The sequence below is a fragment of the Theobroma cacao genome, chromosome 1 (assembly GCF_053813885.1).
Source record: "Theobroma cacao isolate CCN51 chromosome 1, ASM5381388v1, whole genome shotgun sequence".
NCBI classification, from domain to species: Eukaryota; Viridiplantae; Streptophyta; class Magnoliopsida; order Malvales; family Malvaceae; genus Theobroma; species Theobroma cacao.
The window spans coordinates 36,725,797-36,750,472 of NC_142639.1; the positions used below are offsets into that span (position 1 = coordinate 36,725,797).

The window sequence follows — 24,676 nt, forward strand, 5'->3', positions numbered from 1 at the left end:
TTTAATCAAAATAATATTAAATTATAAATAAAATATTTATTAATTTGAATATTAATAATTAAATTATACTAAAATATTGATATTTAAATTATTAATATTTTAATTGATTATAAATTATTAATATTTAAAAAATAAATAATTATATATATAATAAAAGATATTTTTATCTTTTTATTTTTTATTATTTTTTATTTAAAAATTATTATTACCAATCAAATACTGTAATAAATCACAATAATTATTTTTACTTTATTCCATTTATCATACCAAACTACGTAATACTTATTTTATTTTATTCTCACTTCATTTTATTTCTATATAATAATTGTTTTATTCTATTTTTATCTATCTCACGAACCAAACGTACTCTTTAGATATCCACTACTTTGATTGAAGAGACAAACATAATCATGCCAGAGAATAGTGGAAATGCTATCCCACGTTAGGGTCACAGAATCTCGGTACACGATGTATCCAAAAAGAAAATCTGACTCCGACCCCGTCTCCTGTGAGCATCACAGTCGTATTGTTTATAAGGCCTTGCATTAAAATGGAAATGAGATCACGGTAACACGTTACCTTCCCCTTTTTTCAGGATAAGGATGAACAAGTGGATAACCGTGCCTTCCAATTTCATCAACTTGTCATAGAAAGTACTTGTATTTTTTTCTCGGCAAGGCAATTGCATCTGCAAAAGGACCCCCTTGGTTTGTATTTTCGGTGGGTGACCCTGCTATTGCTACCAACCTCAACTTGTCATGGGAAAAGTATTCTTCTTCCTTCGCGAGGTGAATTTTGCCATGTCTAACGGGGCCCCCTTGCTCTTCCGTTTTGTGTTGGTTGACTTTGTTCTTTATTCATTTTAATATTTGGGTGCAAGGGCCGTTGACGTTTTGAGATGAGGGGAAGTTATAGATAGCTTGACAAACCTTTTTTCAATGCTAATACCTCAATGACATTTAGGCACGCCTATCATGGCCAATGAGAGAAACGAAAGTTCATTAGACGATGATTTACTCATAATTTGAAACCTTTTGATGCAACAAGGTGATATGTTGTTTGATATATCAATTTTATATGGAAAAATTGACCCATTCTTTTTCTTTTCTATATTGCAAATATTCCCTAATTTTAAGCAAATATTATTAAAAAAATCCAGAAATTGCCGGGTTGCCGCCGGCCAGGAGCCAGCCTTTCATTAATTATTGGCTGTAGATTGAATGGAAACAGCTGCAAGCCTGCAAACGCAAGAGAGGGAGGGATTAGGACCATGGACGGTCCTATCTTGAGAAGAGTCGTGTCACGTGACATTACTTACTTAGTAAAAATTTTTATTTTTATATAATTTTTATAAAATTTTATTAAATTTATGTAATTAACAATATTAATGAATTTATTAATTTTTTATTACTTTTTAAGGAATGAAATTAAAGATTTCAAATTAAAGTAAATTTATTAAAAATAATTTATATATTAATATTTAAATACTATATGAAATTTTATTAAAAAAATCAAGATTTAAATTATTTTTAACTTGCAATGACGTTTTATCTTCTTAATTATTAGTTATGTTTTTCACTTTTTTTAAAAGTTCAAATTTTATATCGAATGAGTGACGAATAAACGAATGATTACTTAATGATATAAATTAAAAAAATATATTTAAGAATGTTTTTATTGATATTATCATACATTATTTTAAAAATATAAAAAAAATTTCATGAATAATTATAATTATTTTAAATATTTTTATTTATATTAAATAAATATATTAAAATTATATTTTTCATTTAATATTAAAATTTATTGTATATAAATTTTAATATGTTTATATTTTTAATTATGATATCATTTAAAAAAAATTTTTAATATGTCCCGAGTAGGACGGACGACGGCTTGACCTAAACACAAGGCAAAGAGCCAACGAGCCAAAGCGGAGCTCAACTTTTTGCGAATAAAACGATCAGGTTTGCGGTTAGCTGGACCACGCCAAACATCTATGTGCTGACTGCTGCTGATAACACTGTTTTAATTACACTTGACAAGTCGCCGCAGCTCCAAAACCAGTGCCATGGACGATATTTTCTTACTTTTGTTTCTTTCAACAGCTTTCGTTATTTTCCTATATTATTTCTTCTGTGTAATGAGAACGGTTCCCCTTCCCAATGCAGCCATCGAAATCTTAAAAATTGCTTATCAACATTCATTAATTTTTAAAATTTTCACTTTTGTCATATTTATATATGAATTTTTTTTCTTTTTATTCGTTTATTAAAAAAAAATCAAAACCCTTCACTTAAAAAAAGGTGTAGTTTACCTTTCGCAGAAAGTAATAATAAAAAAAGTGTAGTTTCACGGAGATCACGTCCTTTTTTTTTCATTTAATAATGACAAATTTTATGGATGTGGATCATGTGGTTATAATGTTGAAGATGCCAAACTTACTAATTACCTTAGAAAGTAAGCTTAAGTATTTGTGAATATTTTTTTTCAAAGTACTAGCAATATCTTTTTCCAATTATATAAATTAAAATCAACTATTTCTTACATCACATATGCATAAATATATTTTAAAATGACATCTTAATAAAGATTTATAAGTGTATTAGTTAGCATTTAACGAAAATAATTTACTTACTAAATCATAATCGATCACTATATTTATAATAACTTAATGTTAAAAAATACATAAATTAATTATTCAAAACCAAAAGAAATTAAAAAGAAAGGGGGAAAAGCGCAGTGAAATGATGGCCACTTAAAATGTTGAAACAACAAATTATTAAATCCTGAATAATAAATTTAGAGGCGGAGAGCAAAAGACGAAAGCCATCACGGGAAATTGAGCAGAAAGGGGCGAAAGGCTGAAGGGATTCCTTGAACATCACCCGAAATCTGTATGCCGAAAGCGGGACACTCCAGCCTGTGACCATTATCTAAGGCGGTTCCCACGATAAAGGTATTTATACTTTAACGAGAAAAGAATGAGAACATAATTTATTTTCTGGTTTGGTTGATAATCAAAAATTAAAATGACAAAACAAAAACTCTAAAATTGGAAATTGGAGGGGGATTGACCCTTGACTTGGTAGGGACCCTTGGAGGACTCTTCGAAGGGCCATTTCCAGAACAAGAATCAAGGAAACTCCGCCGCCTCTTACCAACTATGGATCTTCTACACGTGGACGATATGATGTCACACCCATCCCACATCAACGGCTACATTTTCGTCGACGTCCCGCACTCACGGCGACCCTTCCTCGTTGAACCCATGAAAGGCCGGCCTTTTCACGTGCTTTGATGTTGATTTGAAAGAAAAAGTCCGCACTCAAAATCATACACTGTCTCTCAACCGTCCGATATTTGATCGCCACGCCGTAAAATTTGACCCTTGGCAAACTGACGGTCAATATAGGGCTAATGTCGTATTTCTCGTTTATTAATTTGATTATCAACTTAACATTAACAAAAAAGTTGAAAAAGGTTCTAGATTAAAACTTCCAGGTGGCAGCAAAAGAGAGGTCCGTTACTCGTGTGTTGACGGGGTCTGTTTAAACTTTAGTGGACGCTATTGTTTTCTCTCGCCTCTCACGCGTTCCGCAACATTTTTTTCATTTCTATATAAACCCAACGAGAGTCCCACTTTGGAACCCATCTTGATAAAGGCTTTTCTAGAGAGGAAGAGAGAGAGGTTTCTTCTTCGCTGCTGCGGAAGGTTTCTTTTTCTTTCAAGAAGAGAGAAAAAAAAAAGAAAGGCTGTCTGCAGTAGCGTTCAAGTTTTTCTCAATCCAAAGTTTGAATTCAAAGAAGAAAAGAAAGAAATGGCTCGCTCTTTCTCAAACGCTAAGCTTTTCTCTACTTTCGTTGCCGATGGAATCTCTAACGCTATCTCTAGGTACCCAGAAGTTCTTTCATCGTCATGGCTCTGTTTCTTTGTTTTTCTCTTTTTTCTTTTGTTTGCTGAGATAAAGAAAAGGAATAAAGATTTAATGTTGTTTTTGTTTTGTTTTGTGTAGACGAGGATATGCGGCGGCATCACAAGGAGTTGTGTCCGGTGGAGCAGCAAGGAACGCGGCGGTGGTGAAGAAAACAGGGGAAGAGATGGCAGGAGCTAAAGAGAAGGTTTCATGGGTTCCTGACCCAGTTACCGGATTCTATAGACCTGAGAACACCGCCAAGGAGATCGACGTGGCCGAGCTCAGAGCCATGCTCTTGAAGAAGAACTAAAATAGTAGTTTTACTAGAAGGCTAACCCGCTAAAAATTCAATGGATTGATGAAGAGGTTAGTTCGAAAATGTTATCTGCCGCTGGGGCTATCGGTGTGTCCTAAGGGGAAGTTTTTTTTTTCTTGGATGGAAAGAAAAAATCTGTTGTTCCTCGCTCCTTCGCATACGAAATAGATTTGATGATGTAGTATTGTTTCTTGATTACTCTTGTAGGAATCAAGAATTTGCTAGTAATAAACAGTAGGAGTACCATTTTATAATAATCTGAGCCTCCTTTTCATTGTTCTGCTAATCCATGATTAATGAATCCTGAATTAATATAATATAATATGATAATTAATCATAACCAAAGCTTTCCAGGGAATATGAAGAAGAAGATATTTTGATACGATGCTTTGAATTATATCATTTCATTACCTAAAACCTGTCATAGTCTTAAACTAACCCTAAACGAGTGAGACAAGTTTGAACCTTCTCAGTGTTCCAATTTTCTTTAATTCTCTACCAAACAAAACAAGCTAGACAAGCCCGGCCTTGCCTATAAATCATAGTTGTCAGACCAAAAGTTTGAACCTTGGAACCCTGCTTCTTTGAAAACTCAAAAGTTTGAACCTTGGAATCCTGCTTCTTTGAAAACTTTCTTTGATGTTAATGTCGTTACTCTTCACCTGAGAGCTAGTTCAATGGATGTGTAACTGATACTAAATTTACTAAATATTCATTGCTAATTCCTGATTCAATGCATAGTAAGCTTTTAATTCAGCATTTAAACAAGTAAAAGAATATGTGAAATTATGGGTAATCAAAAGCAGGTATTGGTTCTTACGTTGGAAGTTGTGAACGACTTGGACAAATAATCCTTTAGATTTCACTAAGTTAATGGAAAATTAGGCAGCTTTATTTTATACTTTTCTTCATAATATACTTTCCATAAACAAAATTATCATGTAATCAAAGACGTGAAGAAACGTTAGGTAATTACATTAAAGTCAATAAACCCAAAATTGGATTGCATATCGTTTATGTATGTGGTTCCTAAATAATAGTACTACATTTATATTTTATATATATTGGTTTTTGTTAAATTATTAGAGGCAGACAACAGAGAATTATCACCTCTATTATTGGATCGGTTGGTCGAGAAGTTAGGGACACTAGAAAATTTAATAATTAAAATTTTATGAGATCTCATAAATAATGCAGTGGATCGGATGCATCAATGATGTTGAGTTTGGCAACGAGAGGATAGTTGGGTACCCATCAAAAAAGCCAATTGGCAATTCTTCACTTTCTCAATATTTGTTGGTGGGGCCTCAAAGCCTCCTAAAGATCTGTGATGCAAGCACAGGTGCGGTGACTTATCTGACTCCTATGCCATCAGAAGATGCAATGTTTGAATGAAAACGACGCCAGTTATTTGTCGTGTTGGGAAAGAGCCAATAATTAAGTTTACACTTTGCACAAGAAAAGAATAATAATAATAATAATAATAATAATAATAATAGTAATTTACGAGGACACCTTGAAGGTGCCGATGAATCTTCTTATTGGTGAACTTAATAGAACTATTGGCATTTGCTGACGAAGAGGCGGTGAGGAACTCAATTTCGTTTCGAATTGACGAGGTGCTTTGTTGAGAAAGAAAATCCATAACATATTTAAAAAGAAGCCCCAATGGGGCTTCCAGAGTTCACCACGTGGAGGGGAGAGGGTGAAAGAAACAAGCTGTTGAAGCAAAGAGAGAGAAAGAGAGGGGTGCAAAGAGGTCCGAGTCAACCAAGCGGAGGGCAGATAGAGGAAAAGAGAAAAGATGTTGAAGCAAAGGGATGGGGTGCAAAGAGGTCCCGTGTGTTGCACACGGGTCATGTTCTAGTTAACTTCAAAGGGTTGCTTGAATCCAACTAGCTGGTTAATTATGTGGCCAGCAGAAACTGAGAAGCCATGCAGCAGAGAAATTCCGAATGCAATTTTTGGTTTGCCTGTTTGTTTCTGTTTCATTGGATGAGGTGCTCCTAGTTAGGCAACCATGGCCACTCACTCGGAAAATGTCAAAAACTGATTTGTGCGGAGAATCATCACAAACCAGAAAACTTTTGAGAGGGTTGAATTCTAAGAATCAGGAGGCCACAATTTGCAGCTCCGCAAAATTTTGACAACGATGGGTGAAATCTTCTCTTCAGGTAGTGGAGCTCGAAGGTTATGACTCTGACGGATGTGATATTTTGAGTTTCAGCTGCAGAAGTTGAACAGCCCTTTGCAACATAAGTTGTAAAAATCAATTTTCTTGGAGATATAAATTCCATCAGTCATCAGACAAGGGATAATCTTAGTTGACATGAATTGTTCGGCAAATAGGGAAAAATAAGCGAAGAGAAAAGAAAAAGAAATATTTTTCTCTCAATATATAAAAATTAGATTTAGCAAAATAGGTATATAAATCTATTCATTTTATTTCCTTTCTTCTAGTTTTCTCTTAACATGCGGAAAAAGAAAAAGAAAGAAGCAGACTGCTACTCTTTCCTCTTTTCCTGCTATCAAACATAGTGATCGTATTTCTTTGGTGTAGTCTTCCACCAGGATGAAGAGGTAAAAATGGCGGTAGAGAAGAAACCTTTTTATTGGTATGGCTGTAACCAAGCTACTGCGATAGGTTAATACACAATAGAAAAGATAGAACACATGCTTCTATGTGCATAAATATTCTGCTCGGCTCAAAATTTTTACTCAACCCACACCCCCCCTTTCTCCAGTTTCCTCTTGAAAAAAAAAAAAAAAAACAGAAGGAAATGAGAGGTCAGGCAAAGCCCAAAATCATACAAGACAAATGAATATTACAGCTCAAGACGGGTGACTGCAGGGTATCCAGGTTTAAACAGTTTTAAGTGCTATTAGGGTAAAACTGCACTTGATCATGTAGCATCTGCTGCAGCAGCTGCCTCAGCCGCTTTTTTCTCCTTTTGTTTCTCCCTCTTCTTCTTGTTTCTGAGCGCATTCTTGCTCATTTCTCTATATTCACATGACATACTCCAAAGCATTAGAAAATACAAAAAAAAAAAAAATCTGTATAGATATAGGAAAAAATTATGATAAAGGGCACTCACCCTGCACTACTCCCTCCAAACAACTGCCATCACAATATCATTAAGACAAGTCAGGACCACGTTAAGCAAATAAAATTAGAGGAATGTAACCCTAGTAATGCAATTATATTGAAGATCATTGAGAAGGTAAGCAAGCTACAGTGAGGTGAGGAGTCACAGGTGCAAATTGTTTAAAATCCAATTTTCTTCTGCGGTGTTATTCTGTGACTAATAGTCTACTTGGAGGGATGTTGTACTACCCCTTTTTTTTTGCAAAATTCATCCCCTTTTAGATTCCATAATTGCAACTGGATCTTCAGTTACAGCCTACTAAAGAGTGCTTCCAAAATTGATCTTTCGCAACTAATTGTCTTTTTTAGTAAGTAAAATCTTTATCTATTTCTTGTCCATTTGTTTCTTGTTTAAAAGTTGCATTTCATTCAAGCCATCATTGTGAGATACCCATAGTTGTCAGAGAATACCTCTGCCTGAACTGTAGCTGCATTCTTAGCATGTGGAGGGCGATATGCAGCAGGTTTCTGTGCAGGAGGATTGGCAGAGGCAGTTTTTTTGGAGGTTGACCCTTGTCCTGGATAATGATTGACAATGTTCGCTGAGTCACACATTTACCAAAAGAGAATTTCATAATAAAAGAATGTTAGAATTATTGAAGAAAGAGAACCTCGTGGTTTGGTTTCTTCAACCTTCATGGAATCAACGGACTTAATAAGTTCAGCAATTTCACCAAACTTATCTGGTGACTCTGGCTTCCAATCAGCCTGCGTGAATGATAAACATAGGGCCAAGTAAGGAAAAGTGCACATGAAACCACTTCAAACAAGAGCACTACCTTGTCATAATACTCACCTGGAACAACTTGTCAAACATCTTCTTAAAGCACAAGGATCCATTGTGGTGGAAAATTTTAATGCTTCAACAACAACAGAATTTGAGATTCATCAAATGGTTACCTTTAACTACAGTAAAAGGATAAGAATGTATACTGACACACTCTATATATGCATATTAACAGAGAGAGGAAAGAACGACAATTGTTTTCTTATCTGAAAGGAAGAGAGAATAAAATTGGAGGTTTGTACTTTGAATTTTTCCCTTTATATCTCCTTAGTCATTGGCATGCCAAGGTTAACTACTCTCTTTGTTGTTTAAAGTGACCAACTCAATATCTAAGTCTGAAATCAACTCAGCAACCAGCTCTAAAGAGGGTCAGAGAACTTATTAACATTCCTACAAGGTTAAAATAGAACTCCATGAGTTCTATAACAGCATGCATTGGATAAATGTTCAATTGTTGATTTACACTTTTGATATGCTCATTTTAAAGAGAACTGCACAATGCAGAATTTACATTAGCCGCTGCTTAAAGTCTTTTTGCCACAAACTAAATCAACTTAGACAATTGCATTAACATGGTTTTGATTTATGACTCATCATCTCACACCACATGAAGAATCCAAATCTAAAATACACATTAATAATCTAAAATTCATACCCATAGAAAGAAGCGTCTATTTTTCAATGCTTTGTGGTAAGAACAAGAAATTAATAATTTAATGTAACAAAAAAATTAAATCAAGAACACCATGTGGTTAGAACAGGTTGGTTGGTATACAAGTAAATATCAAGGTGACATGTAAAGTGCAGCACTCCTCTGTAACCCCCATATATGAAAACATCAACGACAACATACCAATTGTCAACTTGGAGTCTTGGAGCTGTTGTTGCAGTCATGAAATAGCGTCCATCATAAGACCACTCACTTGTCACAGAGCATTCAGCCCTAGTTGTTCCAAGCTGCTTTTTATCTACGAAGTCCCAAAATGCCTGAAGTGTAAAACTAAAAATTAATTTGCTGCATTAAGAATGAGAAAGGCAAGGGATTCATTAAGGAGGGGCCTAATGAAAAAAATGGCACCAAACAGTTCTCCATATTTTAGGAGAAAAATGCCTAAATATCCAAATAAGCCCTCAAACTTCACCCAAAAGTAGAAATAAGCCCTCTACCCTTTATTTCATGAAATTAAGGCTATAAATTCTTATTTCATCCTAATTGTATCCATTAAATATGAAAATGGGTGAGAAGAAGTCGAATAGAGTTAAAAGGAACTAACCTTTGTTATCTGGCATTGCTAACAAACAGGTGGCATTATTTTAAAGGGAGAAAAATGTGACATGGAAATTAATAATTTTAGTTTTGTTTTGCTGGCAAAAGCAGGAATTACTGAATTATAAAAGGAAAAAGAAAAATATCTGAAGAAGGGAAAATGAAAACAAAAAAAAAGAATATGCAACAATACAAAATGCAAATGCAAAAAAAGGGATCTTCAAGTCATTGGTGCATGGGAATTAAAGTACAGTAAGACCAAAAAAAGCCTTAAAACCAGAAACAGGAACAAGAAGGTGCTTTGACTTTTAAACATGTAGCAGATAAGATAAAGGCAATAGATTAATTAATCGATTGATTAGAGTTTATATTAACTTGAAAAAGTAAAATATCCTTCTTGAAGTCAAAAATTTGAGTTTTACAAAAAGGTTGAAGTTCTGCCACATGATGTTTCTGGGGTAGTGATCAGTGAATGCTTTGTTCCCTTCAGCTATAGCTTGGAGCCTACTGATCTGGAATGATGATGAAGCTGGCAGTTTCTGCTGCAAATCTTAAATTTCTGACCAATTCAACTTTGCTTCTCTGTTTTCTTTCTTCTATCTTCAGATATTTTGAAACTCCACCTAAACTTTCTTTCTTTCTTCTCTCCTTTTGCTTTTCAATTTCCCTCCTCCTTCAAATGAAAAACAGTAGCCCCTTTTTCTTCCTCTGAAGTTAATCCATTTTTTATACGCTTTCTTTTATATATTTCAATGTTGCCAGAATAACTAAAGTACCATTCCCTTGAGTATTTATCATCCACCTCATCCTAATAACTCCACATCATCATTTTCTACTTCCAACATCAGCCAGCCAAGCAACTATTAACAGGATATCCCATTTTCCCTTATGTTTAAGTCCTCTGTACAATGAAATAGGAGTTTACAGCCTTTACTTCACGAAATAAAAGATAGAGGGCTTATTTCCAACTTTTGTTTAAGTTTGATGATTTATTTTAGGTATTATGGCCAAAAAAAGACAGAATCTAGCTCCAAGCCCCCAACAAGTGGAAAACAAAAATAAAATTTATTCCCAGAAGAACCCAGAATATCAAATTGACAAAAGAGATATAAGCTAGAGACAAAAGATCACCCCCAAAAAACAAGGGTCAAATGACTCCTGAGAAACAAATCCATGAACCACCCAAAAAGCAACTTGACTCCCTACAGTTAAACATTCAGTAAAGTAACAACAGGGTTAAAAACAAACTGCTGTGAGAAACATCAGAATAAAAGTATAAAGACCAGATAATTCATAGGAAGCAGGAAGAAGATCACCAATCAAAAGAAGTACAAGTTGAAATGACATGACCAACAAGAATACGGCAAATAAAGTGCATACATACCATGTCACCAGGCAAGTTACCAAAACCAGCAACACACAGAACTGTATATCATAGACTTAAGGCTACAATATGTATAGTCAAAAGCACAGCAATCAGTTGGTTAAAGTTCATCTGACTAACTACAAGAAAAGTATGAAAATTATTTACGAAAGGATACATTTCCCCTTTGGGTTCCATCGGATGGTATTGTAAGGACCAGATCCCAGCTCAAGTAATGGTTTGCACTTTTTGTCAAATACTGTTGCACTTGCAGGCATAACTGAAATTATGTCAAGGTCAAGGACAATCATCATAGAAACAGTTGTAGAAAGGATCATGAACAAAAAGAAAGGCTAACCCTTCATCACCCAACTCTTTATATTGGGTACCATTGCTTACATGTCAGACACCTCATAATAAATATGCGTTTGAGGTTATATGACACTCTAAAATAAGGAAAAACTAACAAAAGATGAACATACCCATTTTGTGTGCATACAAATGTCCCACTAGTTCACAAGTCTGAGCAACATCAGCTAGATCAAACAGCATTCCCTGTAACAAATTTGCCCATAGAAATGACAAGAAATTCCACCATGTGAAAAATTTTGATCTAGACCTCAGAAGAGTTATAAAATAGCTTCTTGACCATTTGTATGTGAACTGCACTAGAGGATCTACTAGCGGACGAGACTCCATCAAGGGATCAAAAGTGCATGCAACTATCATCCCAGATCCCATTACTTGAGAGTTTCATAAATACACTTGCAAAATCGAATCCAGTTAAAATTAAAATCCAATCACCAAACAAGAGTTAAACACCCGGCCAAGTCCTCTAATTCAAACTTCTCAAACAAAGTTACTGCAATCAGCATTATTGTCTTTTATAATGCAGAAAAGGATACATCCATAAACAACAGCAAATTCTTTCCCAGAATATGACCACTGAACATCATGAATAGGCCCCTCCTTACCTGCCAATATGTGTAACAGTCAGTAGATTGTACACGGTGAAGAAGCAAAAAGATTATGTTCCTTTCTGACCAAAAAATAAAAGAAAAAGAAGGAAAAAAATAAGCAAGAACATACGAAGGGGTACAAGTCCTTCATGGGTCCCATCAGTTGTAAGGTAAGTCAGCTTTGATTCTCCATAATAACTCTGATTAGTCTTGTCAACATCAGATTGCACCACAACTAGAAGCCCTGTAGAGCCATGATTCCAATTTAGCTGCACTGTAGAACATCTGAAAAAGCTCCGCCGAGCAAGAGGTTGGCTTTGCAACTCTTTCCCACAAGCATATATCTGGACACTGGCTGGACTCCCCTACAAAATAGAATACCCGACCTAAATTTAACATGAGTGCCAAAGGCTAATCTCCCATGTGAAGTACATCTAAATGTTTCCAACAAGAGGTAATCAAATCATTTTCCAGTTTTGACATCCCAGCAGTTTATGACACAAAAATTATCAGACCAACCAACCTCGAGGCACCGTAAACATGTACACTTCTTACATATCAGCTTTGGAAGACATGCGTTCCACAAGCTGAATTGGCCTTCTCATCAGCTCTTGGTATCTTCTATGCTCTTTTCATTCCTTGATCTCCGATATGTCTTGATTGAAGGTTTCTTTTTTTGCTAATTTGCAATTAAATTCGACAGTTTCATTGAAGAGATTTTGTGAAATCCCAATTTTTCATTAGAGAATAGAATGGTAAATCCTTAAGTGAGCTTGTAAATTTCTTGTTTTGAACCAATATTTTGGACTTTAACTATTGAAAAATCTTTTCTTTTGAGCAACTAAGTTGTTTTGGAAAGTAGTAGAGAGAGGAGTCAAAATGGAGGTCTTTTCAAGTGAACTGTTACATTCTGGAGCAAAAGCACTCATGAATGAAGTATCAATACTTGCTGCCCAGAAAGCTTCTGAAAAAAAAAAATGATACGACGAAACACAAAAATAAAAAGGGCAAAATAGTATTTTCACCCCCAAAAGTAGGGCTTTCTAAAACCTCTCAGTTATTACTCTGCCTCCCTTTTCCATTTCCAGCAATTCTCAGCCTCTCTCCTCTTTTCTCTCTAGAAACCTTCATTCTTAAGATTCAAACCCGGCTTTTGACTTTGAAACTAGCAAGGGTAAGCTTTCCACTATTCAACTCTTCAAAACTCTAGTTTTCAAGCTTTCATTTTCACTCTTTCAACGGATTCAAGTTTCTCTCTCTAAGGGTTTGATGCCCAACTTGGTTTTCTCTCACTACAAGCTCACTAAGGTAAAAGAAAGGTAGACTTAAGTGTTTGAGTTATTAGTTAGTCACTGAACAGTAAATTAGCAAGCTAAAAACCTAGATTAGACAAAGATTAGTTAGGGTTTGAAATAGCTTAGCTTTAAATTTGCGGATTATTGATTTAAGATGTGTTTATGATTGAATGATTGCTATTATAGGGTCTGTTGAAGCTCCAAGAATTTATTTGGAGTGAAGAGTCAGTGATTCAATTGTGTGCTAGTCGATGAACCAATTGGGATGGGGTAGACACAGCATTTAAGGGATTTTGATATGTATATAACTAAGCATGTTTAATGATTCCAATATCACTTTTTATAAATATGAATGATTTAGTACTGAATCAAATATTTTCAATGATGTTTCTAAATGTATCTATACTATCTAAATATGAATACCATGTTGTAGTTTTGAATAAGGGGGAACAAGCCTTTTCAAATGTTTTCCTTCAAAATGAATCTATGATGGTATGGTTGATATGAAATCAGTGCATGACTAGATGAATGGAAATGTGGAAGAACGATTGCCCACTAAAATGATAATTAATGGAACATGATTTATGTACACGACAGCAATGGTGACTATGAATTCCACTAAAATGATAATTAAATGAACATGATTTATGTACTTGACTATGGCAATGGTGACTATGAATTGATTAAGTACATAAGAGGATACGTAGATGATGATAAGAGAATGCTGAATAGATATGAGTTACAAAGTAAGCTTATGATGTTGCATGATATTGATGTGTTAAATTCTATATGAGTATGAAGGCCTTGATATGGGGTGTTGTACCACACAAACATGAGGGCCTTGATGTGGGGCATTGTACACATAGTTATGTAGCCTAGAGTTGGGGTGGAGGTACCACTCGTGCATGGCATTCATTTACATGGCTTTTATAATGAATACATAGTGATAATGATGTAATGAAATGCCTATGATGTGTATCTTATTGTAAGGAAGTTCAACTACAGTACGATTGTATGTTCGAATTATGTTTTTCATGTATTTTGAACGAACTACTAAGAGGTATAGCAAGTATAGAGGTTAGCATGACTATGGAGACTTGTAGGTGCAAGAAATTACCCAAATTCTAGATTTTTATAAATGAAGTATCCATAGTTGAAGAACAAATACCGATACCTAGCAAACAGAATGCCTCAAGAAGCATTTTGTGTGAAAAATATAGATACTTCCCCAAGAAGTATCGATACCTATTGCCTAAGCATCAATACTTCCCCTAGAAGTATCGATACCTATGACTTTGAAAGCATTCTGGATTAAAAGTACTAATACCTCTTATGAAAGTATTGATAACTAAGGTACAGAACCTCTATTTTCGACTTTTAAATGACTTTTCACTTGTTTTTAAGCTCCTTTTTTAATCCAAACCCTTGAGTTACTTGGAATTCAATCAAAATCATGTGAATTGGTCTTATAACAACATTATTTCAAGTATTTGGAAGGAAATGTGATGGTTGTTTTTAAATTCATGTTTATTTCAAGATTATGAATTATTGCAAAAGCTCTTCCCCTTTGGCTTGTCCCCTTTCTTGCGTTTGCTCCCTGAGTTTTACAACTCAGGCCTGAAGATATATTGTTTTATTTTAGATCAGTAACTCGCTTGGCTTGCTGCCTCATGGAGTAGCAGCTAAACTCATACTTGGTAGATGTGATAATGCCTTCCTTCAAATCTTCCAGTGTCATTACACTCCACAGTGGTGTCGAGTTGAGTCGTACTTGTCATTTACTTTTTATGTGGATGTATGTGATGTAAATAAAAGCAAAGAATACTTAAAGTTATTTACTCTTGATATGAGATGTTTATATTGAGCACCAAAAAGGGGTGTATATGATTTGTGATACCTATGATAATGAGGCCATCGATGAATATGGGCATGAGGAGCGTGCTGAACTATGATAATATGAATTTATAAATATTGATGAATGAATTATATTTGTGTTTATGCATGACTTGTATTAACTGATGTGATTGAATGGTGTATACAGACACATATGTTGGTAATCATGAATGATACACATATATGTAAAAGATTGTTTAAGGCTTGCTTGGGTCTTGAGGGCCATATCCATGTAGGCCCTTGCGCTGGTGATGTCTCCGGAATTGGGATGTGACAAGAACCAAAGCATGTGCTAGCTTCCAATGCTAGAGATAACACTTTTTTTTTTTTTTTGCCAATAAGATAAATGATCCCAAGACGTCATTAAAACACAAAAAGTCCAGGTATACCTAAGTTTCACAAAATGAAATTCCCTGATCCTATCCAATCAAATCATACAGTATTATGAACTTTTTAATTTACTTTGACCTGTTCCTCTGCTGCCACAATTGAAACAGATTGACGTTCAAGTTCAAGATGGCAGCATCTTAACAGAATATATAAGAAGAATAATCCGTAAAATTGATCTTTATTTTTCATAATAAGAAACCTGCCGAAGCCAAAGGAAGACCAACCTTAGATTCTGGCACAAATGCAGCCACATGGGACCCAGGTGCCTTGGAAAGCTCAACTGCAGCCACCCCAGGAATTCTTAGCCGATGCGAAATTCCTTTAGAGAAATCTACAGCATCAAAAAACTGTATTTCGTTTGTAGCAAGCCGGCATGCAACAGCTTCATCAGAACTGAACTGGATTGAAGGCCTGGATGCAGATGTAAAAGGTGGTTAAATATCAAATCAAAGATACACATGCCAGAAAAGAAGACATAGGGATATCGAAGATGCCAAAGTGAAGGATTTAATCGCCCCCAGCGGGCATCATTTGTGAACTGTTACACTAAAATCCAGACTGAACACTTAAAAAATCTTTTTTTTTTTTTTTTGGGTATGACTGTTATAAAACAACACATAATGCGTGCAACCATAAATAACCATGCTCAAATATATATATATATATATAATGTACCATGTGGCTTTTGTCATGTTTTTCTGAAATTGCTCGTAAACAGGATCACCCGTCTCTATGTTCCATAAGACCACATTCTTTTCCTGGGGTGTAGTAGATTTCTGAAAGGTTTGAAGGTAAGTACCACGTGGGGACAAGGCAGAAGCAGCAACATTGGGGATTTGGAAACATCTTATCTCTTTCAAGGTTCTGGAGTCGTAAACACTTGTAGAAGAATCAGATTTCGTCACCATAAGCCTAGAACCATCCTCACTAAACTTGGCACTAGTGCAAGGAGCTTTTTCAAGCATAATTCCAGGTTGATTATTATTGTTGAATGGAGGCCCATTCCAGATAGAATATCCCTCCGGTTCTCGAACTACACAAAAGGTCGGGGAGAAAACAAAAACAATGAGGATTAAGATAACAAATTAAATAGAGCTAAATTCTGAAGAGAAGCATGATTATTAACTACCTAAAATCTCCAAAGATGGTGAAGTTTCCACAGCTGCTGCCATTAGAGGCTTATCGAAGTATAACTGCAAAATCCAATGCCAGTAGCAATTCAAGAACAAACTTTTTCAAACAACTGAATTTCATTATTTATTGACAATAAGCAGAAAAAGGCATGCATTTTAACTCCATCATTGTTTCTTTGAAACAAAATCAAAATCAATCGTTCAATCACCACTTCGAAAACTAGATGAAAATGAGAAGAAAAAAAAACAACAGAAAAATTAACATCGAAAGCTAAGGCTCTATTCGGTCGTTGCTTTTTACTTCAAAAGTTACGATAAAAAAAAAAAAAAAGGGTAAAAAAAAAAGTAAAAAATGCAAAAAGAAGCGAAATTTATGCCATAATTATGAAAATAAACTTTGGGGAAAATATTGCAAATAAAAGAACACCAAAAATGGCATTCAAGATTTCATTTTTTTTCTTTTTTTCTCGCAATTTATTGCAAACTAAAACACGAACTTTGAGAAGCGGAGAAAAATACAGACCAGAGGAACAACGTGACGTCGTGTTGGGGGATCTGTGCAGCAGCCGCTGAAACTTTTTACCTGCGATTGAACTTGGCTCACTGCGTACTCCTGCTCCACCTTTGGGCTTTGGGAGTCAGCCTACAATTACTAGAGGCAAATGCATTGAAGAAGCGACATCGTTTTTGGTTATTTCTCCTGGCATTACTTTTTTTTTTTTGTTTTCGTTTTCCCTAAATACACCAAAAAAAAGGCATTAGGACACTGGACAATAACATAAGAATTGATTCTAGGTACGTACGTTTGATAAATGATTACAACAGGGATAATTTCCAAATTTTTATTGCACTTGGATTAATATTATTTTCGTCACGTTATTCATTTTTTTTAAAAGAAAAAGAAATTGCAAGCCAACTACTAAACGTATGCGGTTCAATTCACTTAAATTACTTTTGTTTTTATGAGCCAGAAATACAGTAGAAAAAAAGAGAGGAAACTATAAACTTTTTATCATGGCTCTCCCATTCCTATCCGTTACTTATTAAAAACATAATTTGGATTTTTATTCACAATTTAATATTGTTTTTTAAATAAATTTTGAGGTAAATGGAATGATACATGTCCACTTCTTAATGAAGTATGGTTGCAAGACAGCATATGTAAAGATCGAGAGATGGTTATTTCAGCTTCCTTAATGGTCAACCATTAATTTTAAATTCATTTAATCAGTGTGTGAGTGATAGTGAATGCCTAAAGAATATTCTACAAAAACAAAAAAATAAAACAACCCGGGTTATTTTGGCTCATAAATCATCATTATTTATAGAGGAATTAAAGGGGAAGCCATACCCAAGAAGCAGAAGAACAGATTTTAGCAAAAAAATGTGATAAATGATAGTTGAAATGTAACAACATAACCAACAGTAATAAAACTTAATTTCAAAAACAATATAACAAATGGTCCAAAACTGCGCTCATCAGTAAAAGCAAAGCATCCATTCTAAGCATAAACACTACAAGCTAATAAGACACAGGACCTGCCAGCATTCATCCAACTGATGTGCTTCTTTAGACAAAAACAACTCCAGATATCTATCATAAAATTTATGCAGCAGCTTGGGCTGCAAGCCTCTTTCTGGCTTCTTCAATGATGGACAACTTGATACCCTTGCCCTTAGGAAGTGACACCCATGGCTTTGTCCCTTTACCAATTGTGAAGACATTCCCTAGACGAGTTGCAAACTCATGCCCAGCAGCATCTTGAATGTGGATTGTCTCAAAGCTACCCTTATGCTTCTCCCTGTTCTTAATCACTCCAACACGTCCCCTGTTCCTTCCTCCAGTGACCATGACAACATTCCCAACATCAAACTTAATGAAATCAACAATTTTGTTGCTCTCCAGGTCAAGCTTGATGGTGTCATTAGCCTTGATCAGAGGATCAGGGTAGCGGATGGTGCGCCCGTCATAGGTATTGAGGTATGGAATACCCTTCTGGCCAAATTGGACAGATCTAACCTTGCAGAGCTTGAACTGCAGAGTGCAAAACCAATAGAACAAGGTCACTCGTGACAACAGGTTGGAAAAAGTAGAGCAACACTATTGACAACAGTAACAGGAAATATAACAAATTCAAGTCCATTGATACAAACCTTGGTCTCATCACCTGTGATTGCATGAAGGCGAAAACGACCTTTTGTGTCATAAAGGAGACGGAAGTCCTCATTTGTCTTGGGAATTGACACAACATCTGTTGGCAGGAAACAAAGTATGGTAAGACAAGATTTAAAGAAAGAAGAATAGGAAAAGGTAGGTGGAGGAGTCAAATCCTGAAGGAAGAAGTCTCAACAATCTAGAAGACGATATCATCAACCAATGAATACAGCCTATAACCCCATGTATTTTATAAATTAAGAAATTGAAGTATAAGGGAAGGTAGAAAAATTAATCAAATCCAGAAAGAGCCAATCTAGAAAACAAAACCATCAGCCAATGTACACAGTAACTAATCCCATGTATTTCAAAAAATTAGAATGAAAATAACGATCCATGGGGCCTATTAGCACAAAAAGATTATAAACATAGGGTCTCAAAGACATACGGAAAATAGAGAAACTACACTTATATTTTCTAGAGTTCATAGATTGAGAAAATAAATGCTCCAATTGATCCATAAAGACAAATTCTACATACCCATGAAACCAGCAGGATAGGTCTTATCTGTCCTAACCTTCCCATCTACCATAACATGCCTTTGCATAAGAATGGCAATCACTTCTCTATATGTCAGAGCATACTTTAATCTGTTTCGCAGAATGAGAATCAGTGGAAGGCATTCCCTGGACTTGTGGGGTCCAGATGATGGTTTGGGTGCCTGCATGAACAAGGTTATAAGAATACAAAATGAAAAGGCAGCAGCTGCATCAAACTAGAAAGGAGGTTCAAGATGATAACATACAAATGCACCGCCAAGCTTGTCAAGCATCCAATGCTTAGGGGCATTGAGCCTCTTCAAGTGTTTCTTCAACCCTCTAGCCTGTAACACACAAGAATAAAAAGAAATGATGAAACTAAGCCCCATGGCTAGACTTTGAAGTACGCGAATTTTCACCAAAAAAACAACTTACACAAATCAAACACAACCAAGAGGCCACGCATTCAAATGCTAAATCATATATAAAGTTACAATAAAGAAGATATGAGAAAACCTCTCACAATTTCAAAACTACTACAAAACACATAGAATGCAAACATTTGACCTAACATTCCATTAAGAAACTACAATTTCTATTCTCCATCATATCTAAACAATATTCAAAGCATTAAACTGCTGTTGCCATCCAACAGCGTTATATTAGCAAGACACAAACAGTATCAATTTTATTAATAACCCAAAAATACCCACCAGCTAAAATCAACATTACAAATTAATATGAAGAGTGTTATTATTTTTACATAGAGAAGTGCTGTAAATTTTAAAGTGATTCAACATACTAATCTTACAAAAATCTAATGGAAAAAAACTGAAAGCAAACAGCAAGAAATCTGAGAATTGAAATGATAAGTAAAGAACTAGAAGAAAAATCAAAGTGAGTGAAGTGAAGTTAGAGGGAGAACTGACCATTTTGGGGGGATGCGGCTGTATCCGCTGAAAGCCTTTCTTGTATGAAGATGCGAGCAAGAGGGAGACAAAGCCCTAGCTTCGTTTTATGTATATATAGTGGCATTATAGGGTTTTAACCGACTTGGGTTGGACGGGCCGGATCGCCTTTACCACTTGTAAAACTTGTTAGGCCCAACTCTTTTTCGTTTTTCCGTATTTAAATTAAAAACTTGTGTTTTTCAACACATTGTTTTCTTTTTCGATTTTGTATTTATATCTTGTAAATTGTAAATGATATAGTAGCACATTAACCACTAAAATCAAAATTACAAAGTTTGGTTAAATATTGTAAATTAGTTAAAAAATAATCAATAATTACAGTTGAATTAGAACCTGCTGATAATAGATAACAGCTTGGGATGCCAATGTTTAATTAGTTCATCCAACAGGCAAGAAGAAACGTTTCTCATCAGCAAGTGTTTTCCAATTCTCCTAAAAATGCGATTTTACCAATTCCTATCTCAAATTATTTGCTCTTGACGGGAAACAACCTCAAATCTTCCCACCATGAGTGGCAGTAGCCATGGTTTTGTGGTAGGTTCTACTTTCTCACTCTGAAAGAGTCTTTGGAGAAAAGATGGAACGGGAACAAAACCGGATGGCAGCGAGGGTGATGAATCTGATAAGAAACCAACACCAGGAACAGAGACATTAACAAATCTCTGCGCAATCGCAAACTTGATCCTCGCATGTGCAAATTTTGGTATTTTGTTAATGTCACTTCACACGGAACTTGTAATAATTTTAGAGGGAATATCGCATCTGATCTGCACTGGGAAACAAATTTGCCTTCTCTTTTTGTTGATATCATCCAAGGAGAAAAAGCTAACGCTATTTTCCATGGGCACTGCTGAGTCCCTCTCTAGCATAAAAGCACTCTTTATATTTAGAAAAACCTGGTGGTGGATGTTCGGTAGATAGAAACACATATGAAGAAAGAAAACTGCACCTAGGCATATGCTCTGTTCCCTAAACTCATACCTACAGTTAACTGTTTAGTCTCAAAACTGATGCTGCTAGCATGGACTTCCACTAGTCGTCACAACCAAAAGGAGCAACAGCTACCAAAATTTTACTAGCTTTATTCATCCTCGTGAATGAATGCGACATACTATACTCACTAGAATTTGTACTGATTCCGCAATGCTAATCTACCTGTTATTTCAGTCATTTGGCAGCTCGAGGTCACCCAATGCTATGCCCTCTATTGCATATGTATAAAAAAGAGTTATAACTCCCCCGCCCCATCCATGAATCCCTTTTTCCGGACGAGACAGGCAGATCCTTGTTAATTCCAAGACTATATTCTTAAAAAAGAAAGGTTGGTGTAATGGTTAAAGAATTGGACCTACAATGCAAGGCGTTATCACAATGACATGATATTTAATAAATACCATAAAAGAAGGCGTAATTGAATATGACAATCTCCAGTCTGCAAGCTCCCCTAGAAGTAAAGCTGACATATTTAACATAAGTACTCTCCTCTGTTTGAGCCTGACATCTAACTACATATTTGTAACATCTAGCAGGGAATTAGTCTAAAAGCTGTTCAAACATTTATCAAATTCTAGTCCTGATCAACTAAATCCAATTACAGGATTTTTCTTACATCTTGATTGAACAAAAGAAACATTATCATTTTGTCAAGATTGTTCAAAATTTCAGTAATGTGATGGCTTCAAACTACCTACTACTAAAGTATTACTACTACAAAACTGAACTAAGAACTTCAGCAACTCATCTCCATTTTATTGAATACATAAAAGTTATCCTCATTCAGTCATTCAGACCTAGAACATTCGCAAACATGGAAACTTAACCAAGCCTTATTACCATGCCAAGAGCCTTACTCCGTGTTCAAATTGTCCTTATAATTCCAGATTAAACATGATACAAACAGAGTCTGTATGATCATCATACAAAACATCACTAAATCAAAGCAATTGAAAAATTACATTCAGAATGGCAATTTTAGTCACTTGTAATGGCCATAAATGGCATCTTGTCATATATTTTCACTTGAAAATGCAGCAAGAAACAACACTAGACCAATAGAACTTCTCCAGTTCCATATTTTGAATCTGGCATGCTTTAACAATTATGTGATCAGTGCCTTGATCATACACAAAAACCACTATAAGCCAATTATTACTCAAGATTAAGCAATTTTCTATATAAATTAATTTAAGCTAAGAGCATTTGTGGCAACTTATAACTCCACACCATGCAAGTAAAATGATAACTTTCTAATTCAAGTTCTCTGCTAAAGGGTGTTTGCAGAATGAGTAACAACAATCCTGCCTATAAACTTTTACTGTGGAGTTCACATACATAGTCTCAACCTAGCACTTAAGATGTTGTAAAGAGTTTGGCTAATGACTCAACTCCAGAATTAGTTAAGGATTTTTTCTTTAACCTTTCTATGACACCACCATGATCATCCTTAATACATGTATACATATGTATATGTATATATATGTATGTGTATGTGTACGTGTATGTATATGAGTTCACATACATAGTCTCAACCTAGCACTTGAGATGTTGTAAAGAGTTTGGCTAATGACTCAACTCCAGAATTAGTTAAGGATTTTTTCTTTAACCTTTCTATTACACCACCATGATCATCCTTAATACATGTATACATATGTATATGTATATATATGTATGTATGCATATGTGTATGTCTATGTATATACATACATATATATATATATATATATATACAACTTCTGATTACATTTCTCACTTCTCAAACATAGTTTCCAACCACAACTTCCCATACCTTCCTAATTTTACCCCTCATATCCAACTGCAACTTCCAGTACCTTCCTACTTTTACCCCTTACATCCAATTACTACTTCCTACTTCCAGCACCTCCTACAACTGTCACTAATCCCATGTCTGCTCTAGTCCCCTTTCTGCCCTCTTTATCTCATTCCTATTAACTTAGTAGTTAGTTAATATAGTGATACAAATTCTCAGTTCCACCATCACAAACAGGTAATGATCTTGCAAAGCATAGCCTTGTATTAACACCCACACTAACATCTACAGTCCTACATAAAAATACAACAAGACAAGAATATATATAACACGTCCCAATTCCAGTCTTAGCATGTAAAGAATCAACCTCCTAACATTAAAAAAAAGTCGTACATAGTACTAATATGTTAATATCCCTACTGCATTGGTTGATCAGTCCTTTCCTAACCAAGCAACGAAACCATCACCAACCATATAAACAGAAATAAACACACATGCCAGCTGAATATAAATATACATGTACATATTACGAACCAAACTGAAGGTCTAGAACCCATAAAAGTTAAAACTCCACCAATTTCAATAAATAACCAAAACCCAATTCAATTCAATTCATAGGAAAACAACCCATCATCCAAGTCTCATTACCAACATTCCATAATCTGAGTTTTTTTTTTTTTTCCCACAAATTCTTTTAAATTGAAGAAAAAGAAGACTTAATTCTAAGCTTGCTTACTTTCCCATTAACGCAATCCAAACCACATCCACACTGCGGACACTCATAAAAATTATCGATTGGAAAGCTTGCAGAGGCAATCCCCACAGAAAACTCCAGCTCGTCTCCATCTCTAGTAACCTCCACAATGTTCAACCACAAAAACAGGATCTTGACGCTTATTCCACTAAGGTCTCTGAGCCTGTTGTTGGAGATGTAGCCGCTGATTTTGGATTTGTATTTGAGTTGATAAGATCCTTCCAGTGAGAAGCTACACGAACCGTCTAAGTAGGCATGGAATTGGCCCGTGGATTCGTCTAAATCGTACTTTACAACCCCTTTGGGGAGAATGCCGACGGGGAAGTTGTAGCCTTGGAGGACTTCGTAGGCAGACGGTGTGTCGTCGGTGATGTTGAGGGGGAATAACGTGGCGAGTGATGATTGGATGAGGAGAAAGAGGGCTATGGAAATGGTCGTGAGATGGACAGCCATTTCTTTCTTTTTTTTGCTTTTCGTTTCTCGGGAAAATGGTTTGAAGTTGTTTTACCGGGAAGCGTTTGTTTCGTTTTGTTTTGTTTAGCCAGCGACAGGAAAGAGGACGAAGAGAGACAGGGAAATCGGGCACGAAATGTCTACCGGAAGGAGTAGTCGACGGCGTTTTAAGGAGAGAATGCGGGAGTCGCAGGGTTTCGCCGTTTTGGTAAGGCGGTAAGGGGCACGTGGCACTTGATTGGATAGAGCGCGCTGTGGCAAACTTGTCAACTCAAAAAGGGAACAAATAGGGACACGGATTTTAAAGGTTTCTTCAAATGTGGTAGGTGCCGTGGGGATTACAATTTTGTTGTCTGTCAAACCTATCCCTTTGGATTTTCTGGCTTCTATTTAAAAAAATAGATAATAATCACGTTCCTTGGCCCTTATCTATTGGCAGTAGTCATTAGATTACTTTCTTAATTTCATCCATCTACCATTTTTCTTAAATACAAATAGGTATAGATTTTTTTTTTATAATTGAGAGAGAGGATTTTAGACAAAAGCTTATACATTAATTAATGAAATAAATA

General features: G+C 35.4%; 4 protein-coding genes across 4 annotated transcripts; 1 reads left to right on the top strand and 3 right to left on the bottom strand.

Moving 5' to 3' along the window:
- Positions 1-3,652: 3,652 nt before the first annotated feature.
- Positions 3,653-4,490, top strand: SAG21 (senescence-associated gene 21). Its single transcript, XM_007050896.3, has 2 exons — positions 3,653-3,895; positions 4,017-4,490. The coding sequence occupies exons 1-2, from the start codon at positions 3,822-3,824 to the stop codon at positions 4,225-4,227; spliced, it is 285 nt and encodes a 94-aa protein (XP_007050958.3). The 5' UTR covers positions 3,653-3,821; the 3' UTR covers positions 4,228-4,490.
- A 2,405-nt stretch (positions 4,491-6,895) lies between these two features.
- LOC18613582 (Eukaryotic translation initiation factor eIF2A family protein) lies at positions 6,896-17,128 on the bottom strand. Its single transcript, XM_007050898.3, has 14 exons — positions 16,989-17,128; positions 16,462-16,525; positions 16,008-16,365; positions 15,557-15,743; positions 11,885-12,119; positions 11,701-11,769; positions 10,974-11,075; positions 10,817-10,857; positions 9,019-9,152; positions 8,175-8,238; positions 7,990-8,086; positions 7,790-7,896; positions 7,329-7,351; positions 6,896-7,233 (listed from the first exon to the last, which is right to left on the bottom strand). The coding sequence occupies exons 2-14, from the start codon at positions 16,502-16,504 to the stop codon at positions 7,137-7,139; spliced, it is 1,557 nt and encodes a 518-aa protein (XP_007050960.3). The 5' UTR covers positions 16,505-16,525; positions 16,989-17,128; the 3' UTR covers positions 6,896-7,136.
- A 745-nt stretch (positions 17,129-17,873) lies between these two features.
- LOC18613583 (small ribosomal subunit protein eS4-like) lies at positions 17,874-20,147 on the bottom strand. Its single transcript, XM_007050900.3, has 5 exons — positions 20,089-20,147; positions 19,426-19,503; positions 19,161-19,341; positions 18,620-18,717; positions 17,874-18,500 (listed from the first exon to the last, which is right to left on the bottom strand). The coding sequence occupies exons 1-5, from the start codon at positions 20,089-20,091 to the stop codon at positions 18,072-18,074; spliced, it is 789 nt and encodes a 262-aa protein (XP_007050962.1). The 5' UTR covers positions 20,092-20,147; the 3' UTR covers positions 17,874-18,071.
- Positions 20,148-23,455: 3,308 nt separating this feature from the next.
- LOC18613586 (uncharacterized) lies at positions 23,456-24,422 on the bottom strand. Its single transcript, XM_018114265.2, has one exon. The coding sequence runs from the start codon at positions 24,102-24,104 to the stop codon at positions 23,592-23,594; it is 513 nt and encodes a 170-aa protein (XP_017969754.1). The 5' UTR covers positions 24,105-24,422; the 3' UTR covers positions 23,456-23,591.
- Positions 24,423-24,676: the final 254 nt, after the last annotated feature.

Bases quoted from the DNA above. Each gene is read 5' to 3' on its own strand.
- LOC18613582 (XM_007050898.3), bottom strand. From the start codon at position 16,504: ATGGCAGCAGCTGTGGAAACTTCACCATCTTTGGAGATTTTAG. The intron at 15,744-16,007 runs GTACATTATATA...ATCTGCATCCAG, and splicing joins AACATGACAAAAGCCACATG to GCCTTCAATCCAGTTCAGTT. The intron at 7,352-7,789 runs GTATTCTCTGAC...TTGTGATGGCAG, and splicing joins CAGCTACAGTTCAGGCAGAG to TTGTTTGGAGGGAGTAGTGC.
- LOC18613586 (XM_018114265.2), bottom strand. From the start codon at position 24,104: ATGGCTGTCCATCTCACGACCATTTCCATAGCCCTCTTTCTCCTCATC.
- LOC18613583 (XM_007050900.3), bottom strand. The intron at 19,342-19,425 runs GTATGTTATCAT...TTGTTCATGCAG, and splicing joins ACAAGCTTGGCGGTGCATTT to GCACCCAAACCATCATCTGG. The intron at 18,718-19,160 runs GTATGTAGAATT...TCCTGCCAACAG, and splicing joins CTATCCTGCTGGTTTCATGG to ATGTTGTGTCAATTCCCAAG.
- SAG21 (XM_007050896.3), top strand. From the start codon at position 3,822: ATGGCTCGCTCTTTCTCAAACGCTAAGCTTTTCTCTACTTTCGTTGCC. The intron at 3,896-4,016 runs GTACCCAGAAGT...TGTTTTGTGTAG, and splicing joins ATCTCTAACGCTATCTCTAG to ACGAGGATATGCGGCGGCAT.